The sequence below is a fragment of the Carassius carassius genome, chromosome 13 (genome assembly GCF_963082965.1).
Source record: "Carassius carassius chromosome 13, fCarCar2.1, whole genome shotgun sequence".
NCBI classification, from domain to species: domain Eukaryota; kingdom Metazoa; phylum Chordata; class Actinopteri; order Cypriniformes; family Cyprinidae; genus Carassius; species Carassius carassius.
The window spans coordinates 30,990,271-31,003,548 of record NC_081767.1 but is presented as its reverse complement, the minus strand read 5'-3'; the positions used below and the strand labels follow the sequence as shown (position 1 = coordinate 31,003,548).

The 13,278-nt window shown below is 34.2% G+C and overlaps 1 protein-coding gene across 1 annotated transcript; it reads right to left on the bottom strand.

Moving 5' to 3' along the window:
- Positions 1 to 3,872: 3,872 nt before the first annotated feature.
- LOC132156339 (MOB kinase activator 2-like) lies at positions 3,873 to 9,861 on the bottom strand. The gene is made up of 5 exons (XM_059565308.1): positions 9,486 to 9,861; positions 6,444 to 6,595; positions 5,679 to 5,775; positions 4,745 to 4,869; positions 3,873 to 4,652 (listed from the first exon to the last, which is right to left on the bottom strand). The coding sequence occupies exons 1-5, from the start codon at positions 9,593 to 9,595 to the stop codon at positions 4,420 to 4,422; spliced, it is 717 nt and encodes a 238-aa protein (XP_059421291.1). The 5' UTR covers positions 9,596 to 9,861; the 3' UTR covers positions 3,873 to 4,419.
- Between the last annotated feature and the right edge of the window lie 3,417 nt (positions 9,862 to 13,278).

Genomic DNA, 13,278 nt, shown 5'->3' with positions numbered 1-13,278 from the left:
AATTAATTTATTTATTCATGCTGGATCTTTATGGTAGTATGAGACTCTTGTATGAACGCTGGTTCTCGAGGGAAATATTGTTTGAAGTGTTCAGCTTATGCCAAGCCTTTTAAGTATGTGTCATGATATAAAAATATAATTGCGCTGTCAGGTGTGACATAGTGGCTTAATTTAAAGGTCAGAGACGATAACAGAAGTGTGTGTTTAGTTTTATAGAGCTCACTGTGTCCTGTGCCCTTTTAAAGAGGATTTTAAACAGTCACTGATCCTTGTGTGTTTCGGTGTCTCTCTTGTGGATCTTGTTTAAGCTCATTTTACAGTTAGACTTTGACCTCAGTGTGATTTTTGAAGCAAAGCAAACCGTATAAAAGCCCTAAACAAGGCTTTTCGATTGTCGTTTTGCATGATTGTGTTTTTAGCTTAGCAGCATAAAGGCCAAGTTTGTTCAGAGGCTTCTGATTGTCTTTTTTTTTTTAAGTTTAGGATGTTTTTTGTATCGCAGTCTCATAAATGATATCATAAACTTGGGTGTCTCATTATTTGAAAAAAGTTATTTTACTAGTTTAATTTACTAAATAGATGCATTTTGAAAATGTTGAAAATTCTGTTGTGTATTAGCATGTTTGTTTGTTACTCTTATATGATTGATAATGATTTTCAGGACAGATATGTAACTCTCTCATTTTCATGCAATATAAATAATTAGCATTAGCCCTTGAACTGGTTTGGTTTATGCAGACACCTCCTGAGCTGGAGTGTGTGTGTGTGTGTGTGTGTGTGTGTGTGTGTGTGTGTGTGTGTGTGTGTGTGTTTTGCGTCATAGGTCAGACAGCAACAGGATACACTTGCGTTCATGCCTCAGTTCTCTCAGACAGAGCTGCCTGCTTGTGTATTGTGTGTCTGTCCTAGTGTCTCTCTTCTCTTCATTATTATAATATGAAACTCAGCAAAATATTACTATAATCCTATTAAAATTGTATTGTAGAATTCAAATGGTGTATTGTTTGAGATTAAATTCAGATGAGAGATATTCATCTAGATATGGAGATTTTTTTTAAACATAGATGTTTTGTTTTTCAACACTATTTGATGTTAGATTAATATCTAGAAAAAAAATACAAATTGACACCCATTTATTTTACAATAATTTCTACTGCATTGCATGCAATAATAAAAAAGATTTTTTCAGATTTTTTTTACCCCCCAAAAATATTATATTGCATTGTTGTGTGCATTCATCAAGCTCAACCATTCAGCCCTGTTACTGAAGTTATATACTCCCCGTCCCCAAACAAAGTTTATCAATAATAACAAACTAGCATTTGCTTCCAAAATAGCTATATTTATTCAAATTTAGACTGAATTTGGAACCATGTTAATTTAGTGTGCATATCATTTTTTTATGCATGTTTATTGCTAGAAAATAAAATCACATGGTGTTCAAATGTATTTAGACAGTCCTTTATTTTGGTTACAGGTTGCAAACACTGCCCTGCTGACGTAGATTGCAATTTTTAAGAGTTTAAGGGTCCTATTTTGTTGTAAATTACCTCTGATCCAACACCTGAACACAATATAGACTCTCTCTGTTTGCTCTCTTACAGAGACACTGAGAGGCTGACTGCATTGCTTTAATGGAATAAGACACAGCAGTCTACTGTACTTTACTGTACTACAATCCCTCTGACCCTGTTCATTCCTCCAATCTCAGCCCATCAGCAGGTGCCCTGAAAGATGAATCAACCAATCACATCTCTGCACTGATGTTTCAATGGTCAAGGTCTTTATTTCAACTTCTTATCCAAACACTGCTTCACAAGGTTTAACAATGTAGTGCTAACAGCCCTTTTGATTAAATATGTGTGAAGGTGTGTTTTAAATCTCCATAACTCTAGTGTTCAGCAGATGTTAGGGCCATAGGAGTGTGTTGGTGCTGTGGTGGATGGTGAAAGTCTTTTTCAATGACATTTTCTCTTTGCTTCCCCCTGCTGGAGCAACACATGTATGTTCACTCAGTGCTTTGACACTGAATTTGGATATGCATACTATCATACTATAATACTTCTCATACTGTTTAGTAAGAATAGTAAGCTATATCAAACTATATATCAAGCTATATGAAAAGTACAGCATGTTCCAGAAGTGTTTGAAATACTAGTTCACTGCTTCTGTAACATATTGTATGTATACTCAGTATAATATTGAGAATTTTCTCTATGCATGAATGGATGGTATATTCTCTAAATGTGCAGTATACAGCAGTGCACACTTCACTGGGCTGTATGTATCCCACAATGCAATATGTTTCACTTGTCTTTTTCATGACTGATTTGACTGATCTTCTAAAAGTGAACAAATTTTTACACAAACATGGACTTCAATGCAAAACAACAGATTCTTTAATTATTCACCCATTGGGATAAAAAACACAGAATGTGGTGAGGTCATGTGACAACAGTCTAGCATGCTGCAGTTTGAAACATTTTGCATGTGCTATCTACTAACCCTGATTGCACACGTACATCACGGAGATGTCTATTTGACGACTGCAAGACATATTTTTTTAGTGTTTGCTCATCTGCTACAGTATATGTCTATAGGATGTTTCCTATCAGTTGTCAAGTAGGTAGACATTTTGAAAATGTTGTTAAGATGTTTATGAATCTGGAATGTGTCTGATATACATCAGATGTTTGTAGCTACACAGCAGATGCTTTCCAGATTAATCGATCTTTAACAGACTTATACATGTGCTTTCTGGGAAATGATATGCTTTTTTTTTTTTAAAGCAGTATACGGTATACGATGTATAACAGGCTAGTACATTAATACACTTGTGTGTTTGAGAAATGTAACAGTCTGTCATCCCAAAATTCAGTTCCTTCGTACTAAAATAGTTTGCAGAGGATAAAAAGGCAAAGAAATAAATGTACTGATGCATGAAAATGGCTGGATGCAGTGAGTATGTATAAACGGATCTAATTTCTGTCGTGAACCAGTCAGACCAGCTCTCCGTGGTGTGTATTCATGTGTACATTTCTAATATCCTCAGGGCTGTTCATTTATGAATGCTCAGGATTGAGGAGAAACATCTGATCTCTCTCTTTATCCTCATATCCCTTTCTCTTTCAACACACATGAACATGAACCAGCACTAAACTAATAAAAGACCATCAGCAGAATATTATGGCTATTATTCTATCACAGTATCATTCTAGGTGTTTTATTTCGAATTTCTTTATTTGATTTTCTGCATGGAATTAATTCTACTGTCGGTCTTTTGTTTGAATTAGGCAAATCGTAGTAGTTATGTTCAAGTCACCATTTGTGAATGATTCATTTGCCATAATAAAGCACCTCAGTAATGGTGTACGCAGTAGCACAGGCTTTTTAAATCTCTTTCCTTACAGAGCACGTCCTAAAAAGACGCGATGGGATGCGAGTCCAATCAGGACATTTTGATTTAAATAGAGCTATAGAAATAGAAATCACGTGACCGATAAACTTTCTTTTACATGTTACAGTAACGACTGGTTCGGATAAAAACTGGGAAAACACGTATTATCTCCTCATATCTGATTAGGACATGATGTAATGTAGGTAAGATCTCTTATATCTGTGAAAGAAGTCCCTTGTTCCCACCAAAGCTGCATTTATTTGATCAAAAATAAATGAAAAGAGTAATATTATTACAATTTAATATAAATAATTGTGTTTTTAAATATTTTATTGCTGTCATATTTCAGCAGCCATCACTCCAGTCATTATAAATGTTGAAAACAGTTGTGTTGCTTAATGTCTAAAACTTGATACACCCCCCCCCCAACATCAATCAATTTTTTAAACCTAAATATTTTGTAACATTATAAATGTATTTGTAACACAAATTTATTTACTGTCACCGAATCACTTTTGATCAATTTAATGCATCTTTGATGAACAGAAGTAATCATTTCTTTCAGCAAAAAAAAGTGAGCTTAAAGTTTTAAATGACAGTGTATCTTTTTTTTCATTGGTTGTGGCAGACAACCACACAAATTGGCAATAGTTTGGCCATAATTTGCAGTTCCAAGTGCTCCCAGATTCCTAAGAATTTCATCCCGGCAAAAGAAAATTGCTCACTGTTCACAGTTGGCACTAAAAAACTACTCATAGGCGGGGCCTGCTGCACTGTCCAATCAGAGCTCAGTCTGAAGTTGATTGACACACTCTAGTTCTACTGGGACAAAACATCAAAGGGATTCTTCATGTAAGATCAAAAAAGGAACTGTCCTAAACAGTGCACTTGATTTGGACGTGTGGACTTACAGTCTTGTGCTCTTCACTTACACGTGTCCATTAGGTGCCAAAGCTGTAGAGTGTCCCATTTGTGAATTTTCTGATTCACAGGCTTACACGTATATTCCTTGTGTTTGTGTGTCAGCATGTGAGCACTGCAATGATCTCATCGATTGGCGCCGTCTCTGAGGGCTCCAGCAGTCTGAATGTGTGGCTGAAGGTGATGAAGTGTGTGAAGAGTGTGTTGAGGTGCGGGTGTATCTCCACAGCGATGGCTTCTTTGTAGTGGATGCTGAACAGGTGAGCCAACGTACGGAAGAGCATCAAAAAGATCTTCTGAATCAGGAACATGAATCCAGAAGGGAACGATGACCCTAAACACACACATTTATATATATATAGTCACTTCTGTGAGTTCAGATCATTTTGAGCTCACATGGTTAAAGCTATGGTGAGAACGTCATACCGCTCTTGGTAGGAAACACACGCTCATCTGTGAGTATCTCCTGGATGTAGGACAAGGCGTAGTCGATGTAGATCGGAGCTGAACACTTTAGTTTCTTCCCCTGATCGTCCGTCCATTCATACAAACTAAACACAACCAAACAATTCATTTGTATCCCTTACAAAATATTGCAATTGTAATCATGCACTATAACATATTTTAGATGTTTACAGTAATGTATAATGAAATGACTGGATGTGATTCACATGTAGAATTATTATAATGATGCTTTAGCATTAATCAGTTATACAGTTCCTGGTGTTTTTGCAGTCACTGCTGTTGTTTGGGACAACAAAGCTACTTTTATATAATGGTTGTTTAGGGTTTTTTCTTGTAAATAATTTAATTGGGTGTTGATATCTGCATGCATGCGTGATGAATCATATTAAAATAAACCAGTGATAACCAGAACTAATGCAAAGTTCTTCCACTTTAACTGTATATAAAAAATATGTATAACGATTCCAGAGACATTATTATATAAAATCATAGTTTATTATTATAATAGGAAAAATATACATTAACGATTCAATATATATGTCATTTACTATTAATTTACTATATATATATATATATATATATATATATATGTGTGTGTGTGTGTGTGTGTGTCTGTGTGTGTGTTCACAGGTTTCAAATTTCACCTTCAGTGTTTCATAAATGTTTTATTGTAGTTTGTTAAATCCTGTCTTGGTTTTACAGTGGAGCTTCCATCAAAGTACCATAGTTACTGCAGGGCTACTACTGTAAAACTGTTGTGATATTGTCTCGTTAACTATGATAAACTGTTGCTTTGGCAATATTTTGTAAGGCACACATACATCTCATTTTATGCCTTTATTCAAGCTGTGAATTAAGTTAACTAGCTGTAATGAAGTGTGTTTGTTCTGCTCACAGGTTTCCTGAGCTTTTGGCTGCTGGACACGTTGTAATTGAGCAACAATCAGACAGAGCGCTGAAGAAGAGGGTAGTGTGCTGGAAAAATGACACCGCTGGAATAGATGGTAAGATGAGTTAACACACATTACACACACAGAGCCTAACAAACTCACAGACCACTGCCAAACTATCTGATGTTTATTTGTACATGCTATTTTTTATTTTGCATTGTTTTCATTTCTATATATATGTGTATATATATATATATACTGTATATATATATATATATATATATATATATATATATATATATATATATATACATTTTATTATTATCATTTATTCTAAGTGGGTGATCTCACGTCAGAATACGTTAAGCTACAGACAAGCCTAAATGTCTAGATATGTGAGCCAAGCCCAACACATTCCCATCATTTCTTTATGTGTTACTGAACATTAATCATATGTTAAGAAATATTTGACATTTTCTATCGCTAGTGTATTGTCTCCACCACTTTTGAGTGTATCATCATGTATTTAACTGTAAATGGCATTAGGTGCTCTCTGACTAGTGTATATATTGAATTTACATTATATATAAACACTAAACATTTTTCCAAAAATATTAGTTGTAATAATTAAAAAATATATATTTTATTTATTAATTCGTTGTAAAAAAAAATGTAGTTGTAGGATTTAGGTTAGGGTTAGTATTGTTTATAAAAAATTAAAAAAAAGTATTTATAAATTATTTTTTATATTTGTGATTTTGGACACTCACTGTTTGTTGCTATCCACTCCTGCTGGTCGAGGCCGTGTGGAAGGGCAGAGAGGGTCAAAAGGTCGAGATCAGTGATGCGTCTGGACAGGAAGTGATCTTTCAGGTAAGGTTTGACCTCAGCAGATGGGACTAAATGTAGACTTTTATTCTTTCTGTCAACAGAACATTCAATGAGAATTCACAGCAGAGCGATTTAGTACATTTTGATAAGAGCTCTTTTTTTTATAGAAAATTCACTAGTGAATTGTGCACAGTATGACATTTATGCATTTACTAGATGATTTTATTCAAAGTGACTTACAAAAGAGGAACAAAAGCAATTTTTACAGGTTTATTTGCCAACTAGATTAGGAAGCAAGCTGGGGAAGAGGAGAAATGCAGAAATGTGCTGATATATAAAAGCCTGTGTGCCTGGCTGATTTTGTGATGGGAAATTCTTTTGCAGTGAGCTTGTCAGCTAGTTAATTTGTGTTTAAATGGTTAAGCTGGTGCGCAAATAACAAACAGTTTGTGAATACACACAGTGACGTTACACAAGGACACACAGGGATGTAGTTTAGTTGTCATGTGTGCACATGGGGCTGGTCGATTACTTTATGTACTGAAAGGAGTTGTGTTCACTTGTTCATGTTTTCCGACAGCATTAGTGAGCAATTAGCACATTCTCACTGGAAAGAGTGCTGCTTTCTACTGTAGACAGTGCTAATCATTTTCATTCATGCAAATGAGAAAAACCACACACACGTCGGCCTGACGGAGCTCGCTGAGTGTGTGAACACAGAGAAAACAGACCTCCGAATCCAGCCTTGAAATAACTGATAGTGTGTGTTTGTGTGTGGTGGGAGGTTCGAGATTGGGGCCTTGTCCTCCTGGCTGATTAAAACACAGTCTGTGAGGTGGAATATCTTCCATATGGTCACCCAAAAAGCATTTTGATACTTATGCCACTCTTATGCGTTTATAAATGTTATTGCATTGGATACAAACTATCAAACCAAGTGATATTTATTTATTTCATGTACTTTTTATTCAAAGCATTGCAGAAAATAAGTGTGGTATATATATATATATATATATATAAACTACCAGTCAAAATTTTGGGATCAGTAAAACTTGTATTGTTTTTTTAAAGAAGTCTCTTACACTCATCAACTGCATTTATTCGAGTAATCATGCAAACTGTTATTACAATAAAAAATAATGGTTTCTATTTTAATATCCTTTAAAATATAATTTATTCCTGTTATGCAAAGCTGAATTTCCATCATCCATTACTCCATTGTAAAGTGTCACACGATCCTCAAGAAATCATTCTAATATGCTGATTTATTATTAGAAATATCAATGCTGGCAACGGTTGTGCTGCTAAATTTTTTTTTTGGGGGAAACTGGAATACTTTTTTTTTCAGGAATCTTTGAATAAAAAGTTAAAAAGAACAGCATTTATTCAAAATATAAATATTTTCTAATAATATAAATCTTGGCTATCACTTCTTAAACATTTAACACATCCTTCCTGAATAAAATTTTTTCCTTAAAAAAATAATAATAATAAAAAGTAGTGTATATTGTTAAAAATATTTCTGTTTTAAATAAATGCTTTTAAAAAATAAAAATTCTTTTAAACTTTTTATTCATCAAAGAATCCTGAAAAAAGTATCACAGGTTCCAAAAAAATATTGAGCAGCACAACGGTTTCCAGCACTGATAAAAAAATCTTCATATTAGAATGATTTCTGAAGATCATGTGACACTGAAGACTGGAGTAATGATGCTGAAAATTCAGCTTTGTATCACAGAAATAAATTAGATTTTAAAGTATATTAAAATAGAAATGTTTTATTTTAAATCATAATAATATTTCACAATATTAATTTTCCTGTATTTTTGATCAAATGAATGCAGCGTTAATGAGCATTAGAAACCAGTAGTGTATGTACCTGGGACATATATGAATTGGCTCAGCTTTTTGCTCATGACTTACTGAGCTGATGAGTCTTATCACACCATGTTTAGTTATTGCATGATTTAATCAAAATCAACCTCTCTGATTAGGTTATTAAGAATATATAAATATACACCTTTTTTCAGTAAAGTCTTGTACATTAAAGTGACTCAAATAATATTTACTTGATGTTGGCTTCCATATTTTATATTTTCCTATTTTATCAGTTGAATTATTATTAATGACTGTCTATTATGAATTAAAAGTAGTTATCATTATTATTTAAATATAGACTTGCAGACCTTTTGTTTCCTGTTTAATGTACATATTATGGCTATAGTCATAAATAATATATAAGTTTTCTGTTTATTTTAGTTTAGGTGAAAAGTGTACATGAGTGGAAAAACCAATTTGAATAGTTATTTTTAGTATTTCCTTGATGTGAGGTTAGATTCTATTAAAGGTTACATGTTAGATACAGTTTAACATATTAACAAATATAAGAATGTATTTCTCATTTTGAAGAGGCTGTCCTACAAAAGTCTAATACACATATGGTAATACACATATAGTACCCTGTTTTTCTGCATGTATTTTGGTCATCATGGTATGCAAGTACCTTGGGGTACAATGTAACTATTGCATATGAAAATAGTATATACACCTATTAGCATTACCACTACTGTACCACTGTACTTGTTTTAAATGGCTATTTCATGTGTTTAATGCTTATGTGAAGGATAAAGTGTTGGTTTTAGACAAAATTTTAAACAACATTTTCTAATCAAGCAATGCATTTTTTCACCAAAATGACCAGTTGCACTTATGCACAGGTGTGCAGTATGTAAATACACACCGCAGCAGCCAGTCTTAAATCCTTGTGTAGAGGGTCCATGTTTTTACACACAAACACTCATGGACTTGTGTAAGTTTTTTCCAACATGATGCACAACTGAAACTACAGATATACTCACACACATTCTCTCTCTGAAGATATGCTGGTGCTTATCTCTTCAGCTGACATTTGTGTGATGTGTGCATTCCTTATTTTACCTCTGATCTAGTGTGTGTGTGGGTGAAGTATACTGTATACTCACAATCTGAATAGGCTGACATTGGTGTAGTTTGCCTTCAGAGCGCTGACATCCTCTTCATCAGAGCTGCTGTAACTCTGACATCCCCCCATATCCAGGATGCTTCTACCCATTAAAGGTACTCAGAAACACACACGCCTCATTCAAACTCAAACACACTGATGCACCTGTCAAGTAAACAAACACACCGTGTGCTGTCTTCATCTACTTGATGTCCAGTCCGGTGGTCTACGTCCAGACTGTCGCTCTGTCCAGCATTCTTTCTGGTTTCTAGTAAATGTGTGTTTGTTCTCTCCGCTCTCCGCTGTTCTTTGTGTGTCTTGCACTTCAGGCTGAGTCTCTCCGTGTGTCTCTGGTGAAGTAGACGGACAGGTTCCACCAGTAGTGAAAAATATTTACTCTCTTACACGCACTGTACAAGCCACGCCCCTTCCATTAGATGCCCCTCCTCCTCTCACCCGAGGCACCGCCCTCTTGTGCCTCCAGCGGAACTTTCACTTTCAGTGCAGTCATGGAATTTTCATCTCATTCCTTTGGCTTCAGGTTCATGATGACACAAGGCAAAACATCAGATATGGTGAACCAAAAGAATGCAACTCTGATTAAATCTTTGATAAAGTCATTAATTTTGTTTTCTTTGCATACAAAAAGTAATCTCGTAGCTTTATAATATTTAGGTTGAACCAATGATGTCACATTGACTATTTTAATGATGTCTTTACTACCTTTCTGGGCCTTGAAAGTGGCAGTTCCCTTGCGGTCTATGGAGGGTCAAAAAGCTCTCTTATTTCATTAAAAATATCTTAATTTGTGTTCTGAAGATGAGCGAAGGTCTTATGTGTTTGGAATGACATGAGGGTGAGTGAGTTATTAATGAAAGAATATTTTGGTGAACTATCCATTTAATATATGACCATATTGTACAGTGTTACCAATGTAAAACCAACTACATTTTAAAATAAGTGATAATTTTTTTCAGAATATAAATTTTGCACTGAATTGCTTGAAATGCACACATTTACAGGCTGATATTCAGATGTTATTGTTTTGCAATGAAAAAGTGGACCTACTTTAACACTTCAATGTAACTTTGTCATTAATTAATTTTAGATTTTATAATGATTGAGATCATGTTTAGAACATTTATTAAACATTTTATCATTTATTCCTTATGCGTAAATGATTTTAGATTTTTTTTTGGTTTTAGGTTTTATTTTTCCAACTTATGTAAAACACTTTGAATGATCAATGTGTATGAAATAAGTAAACTTTATGCCTTGATTTGCCAAAATATATTGACATCGTGAACGTATCACTATTTGAACACATGTAAAGCACATTAAGTTTTATTTTTGGCAGGTTTATAATAATTTTTCCCCATTAACTGCATTAGTTCAGTGGTTTATTGCTAAGTGTTGGGTGGTGTTGGCGCAGTGGATAAGACACATGCCTTTGGTGTGACAGACCCAGGTTCGAATCCACTGTGAGACACCAATGTGTCCCTGAGCAAGACACTTAACCCCTAGTTGCTCCAGAGGTGTTTAAAAACAGTTTAATTTTCATTACTTAGTGTAAACTATATTCATCATCTGCAATCCCCATTTTTCCAAAGCACTTTCAAGCTAGATGAAATATACATTGCCAATATTTTAACTATCAGAATTGTTAAACGTCATGCATGTGCATATGTTTTAAGCTGGAAGAAAAAAAAAAGGCATTTAACACACAAACCCATTTTAAATATTTATTTGTTTGATATCTGATTTTAGAGCCTTACTCTGACAACAGATGAAATGTAGCACAGTATCGCATTATAAAAAAAACTAAAACTAAAAAAAAAAATGGTTGAAAGAAAAAACCACCAGCATCAGTTTACATTAAAAAGGCATTTGACTAAATGACAAAAGACCAGTGTTCAAGTTTCACACCATGGACAGATGCTCAAGGCAGATCATACCACAAAATATTGTACCAGTTCATAATCTACAGTATGCATTTGTGTTTTTGGGTACATGAACACATACAAGAGCTGAAAAGAAAAGAAACATGGATTGCACATTGCAGGTTCTGATGCATCCGTTTATTCATTTACCTGTAAATGTAAAATGTATATTTTTATTTAGCTATCAAAATTGTATGTAGTATGGAGGAAGAAGAAAAAGATGTGAAACTCTGATTGAAAGTATGTGTCAATTAGAATTACCAACTGTAGTATTATATTGGCATAATTCTTACATCACAAAATTAAATTCCCATCATGTTCATGTCGTGCAAATGTATAAACAAATGACAAATGTTTGGACCAGATGACACTCAGAAAAGTGGTTAATAAAGAGCGGAAGTGTATGCGGAAGACAAGATAAAGGGGTATTAGTGTCATACCTTTTATTTCTGGTAAAGACTCACTGCTATTTCACACCTAAATGTAGAGGTCCTGAATTCAATCGAACCACATAAATGAATGAAGTAACGATGAGATTTGAGAATTAATTATTGAGGAGAGAACAGAACCATTATCCATAATGGGAGAAAGACAGAATATTAAATCAAATTTATGCATTTAGCAGACACTTTTATCCAAAGCGACTTACAGTGCATTCAGGCTAACATTTTTTACCTAACGTGCTCCCTGGGAATCAAACCCACAACCTTTTGCGTTGCTAACACAATGCTCTACCACTTGAGCCAGAAGAACATACTAAAAGAAAATATTTGGCTAAAAAATAAAATAGTATTTCTTTTGGGTCTCGCTCTTATAACACAAACACACTTGCACATGCAAACATCTGCAACACAACAAACGGCTTGTGAACTCGAATTCACACAGACCCGAGGGCTTAGTTATCATCGTCGTACCGCCACTAACATCCCATTGCATTTGGTATCAAAATCAAGTTTTTAAAAGTGCAAAAGTACACTGAAAACACAGAGCTTCTTCAACATTCACACATTAGCTGACCCTTTCACAAACAGTTTGTGTGCCTATGTCAAAGCTACATTACTTAAAAAAAAGAAAACCAAATAAATTTTTCATACCATTATTGCTATCTCTCTAGATTGAAATGTACACAGCAGCTTTCTAGTGTTTCGCTAGTAATTAAAAATATTTAAATAAAGTGTACATATTGTAAAGAATACACATCTACAATTATTACTAAGACGTGACTGTAAAATATAGGAAGATGTTATTAAAGATGTGTGCACACGTTCAACACTCTACTATTTCAAGGCAAACGCACCCGATTCTACTTTTGCACACAGACTCGATCTGATACACAACAGATTCACCTGAGTTCGTTCTGATACCAACCACATACACAATATTCAAACGGCCTTACACAAATATGTTCGAAGGAATAGTCACTGTTCATTCATTTACTCACCCTCATCATGTCGTTCAAATCTTGTAAGACTTTTTCATTCGTGGAACATAAAAGAAGACATAACGATGTGCATACGACTTGTGCGCTATATTTCAAGTCTTCTGATACCAGCACACCAGGTTTTAAGCAAATTATGTAATTGTTTCTTTTGACCAATTGGGATGGAGCAAGTCTGAATAAATGCAAATTAGATTTTTAAGATATGGTGGAGGGAAATTTTTGACAAATTGTTCCACAATATTTCAGTCCATTTTTTGTCATAATGGCAAATTTTATGGTTCTTTTTGGTCCTTTTAGAAACAGACAGTATAAAATTAGCATGCACGAGCATTATTTGAAATATATTTTGTGTTCTTCAGAAGAAAGTCATGGAATAACATGACAGTGAGTATATTTTTACTTCTGGTTGAGCT

Bases quoted from the DNA above. Each gene is read 5' to 3' on its own strand.
- LOC132156339 (XM_059565308.1), bottom strand. From the start codon at position 9,595: ATGGGTAGAAGCATCCTGGATATGGGGGGATGTCAGAGTTACAGCAGC. The intron at 5,776-6,443 runs GTGAGTGTCCAA...CATCTATTCCAG, and splicing joins GGAGTGGATAGCAACAAACA to CGGTGTCATTTTTCCAGCAC. The intron at 4,653-4,744 runs GTATGACGTTCT...GTGTGTGTTTAG, and splicing joins TGTGTTTCCTACCAAGAGCG to GGTCATCGTTCCCTTCTGGA.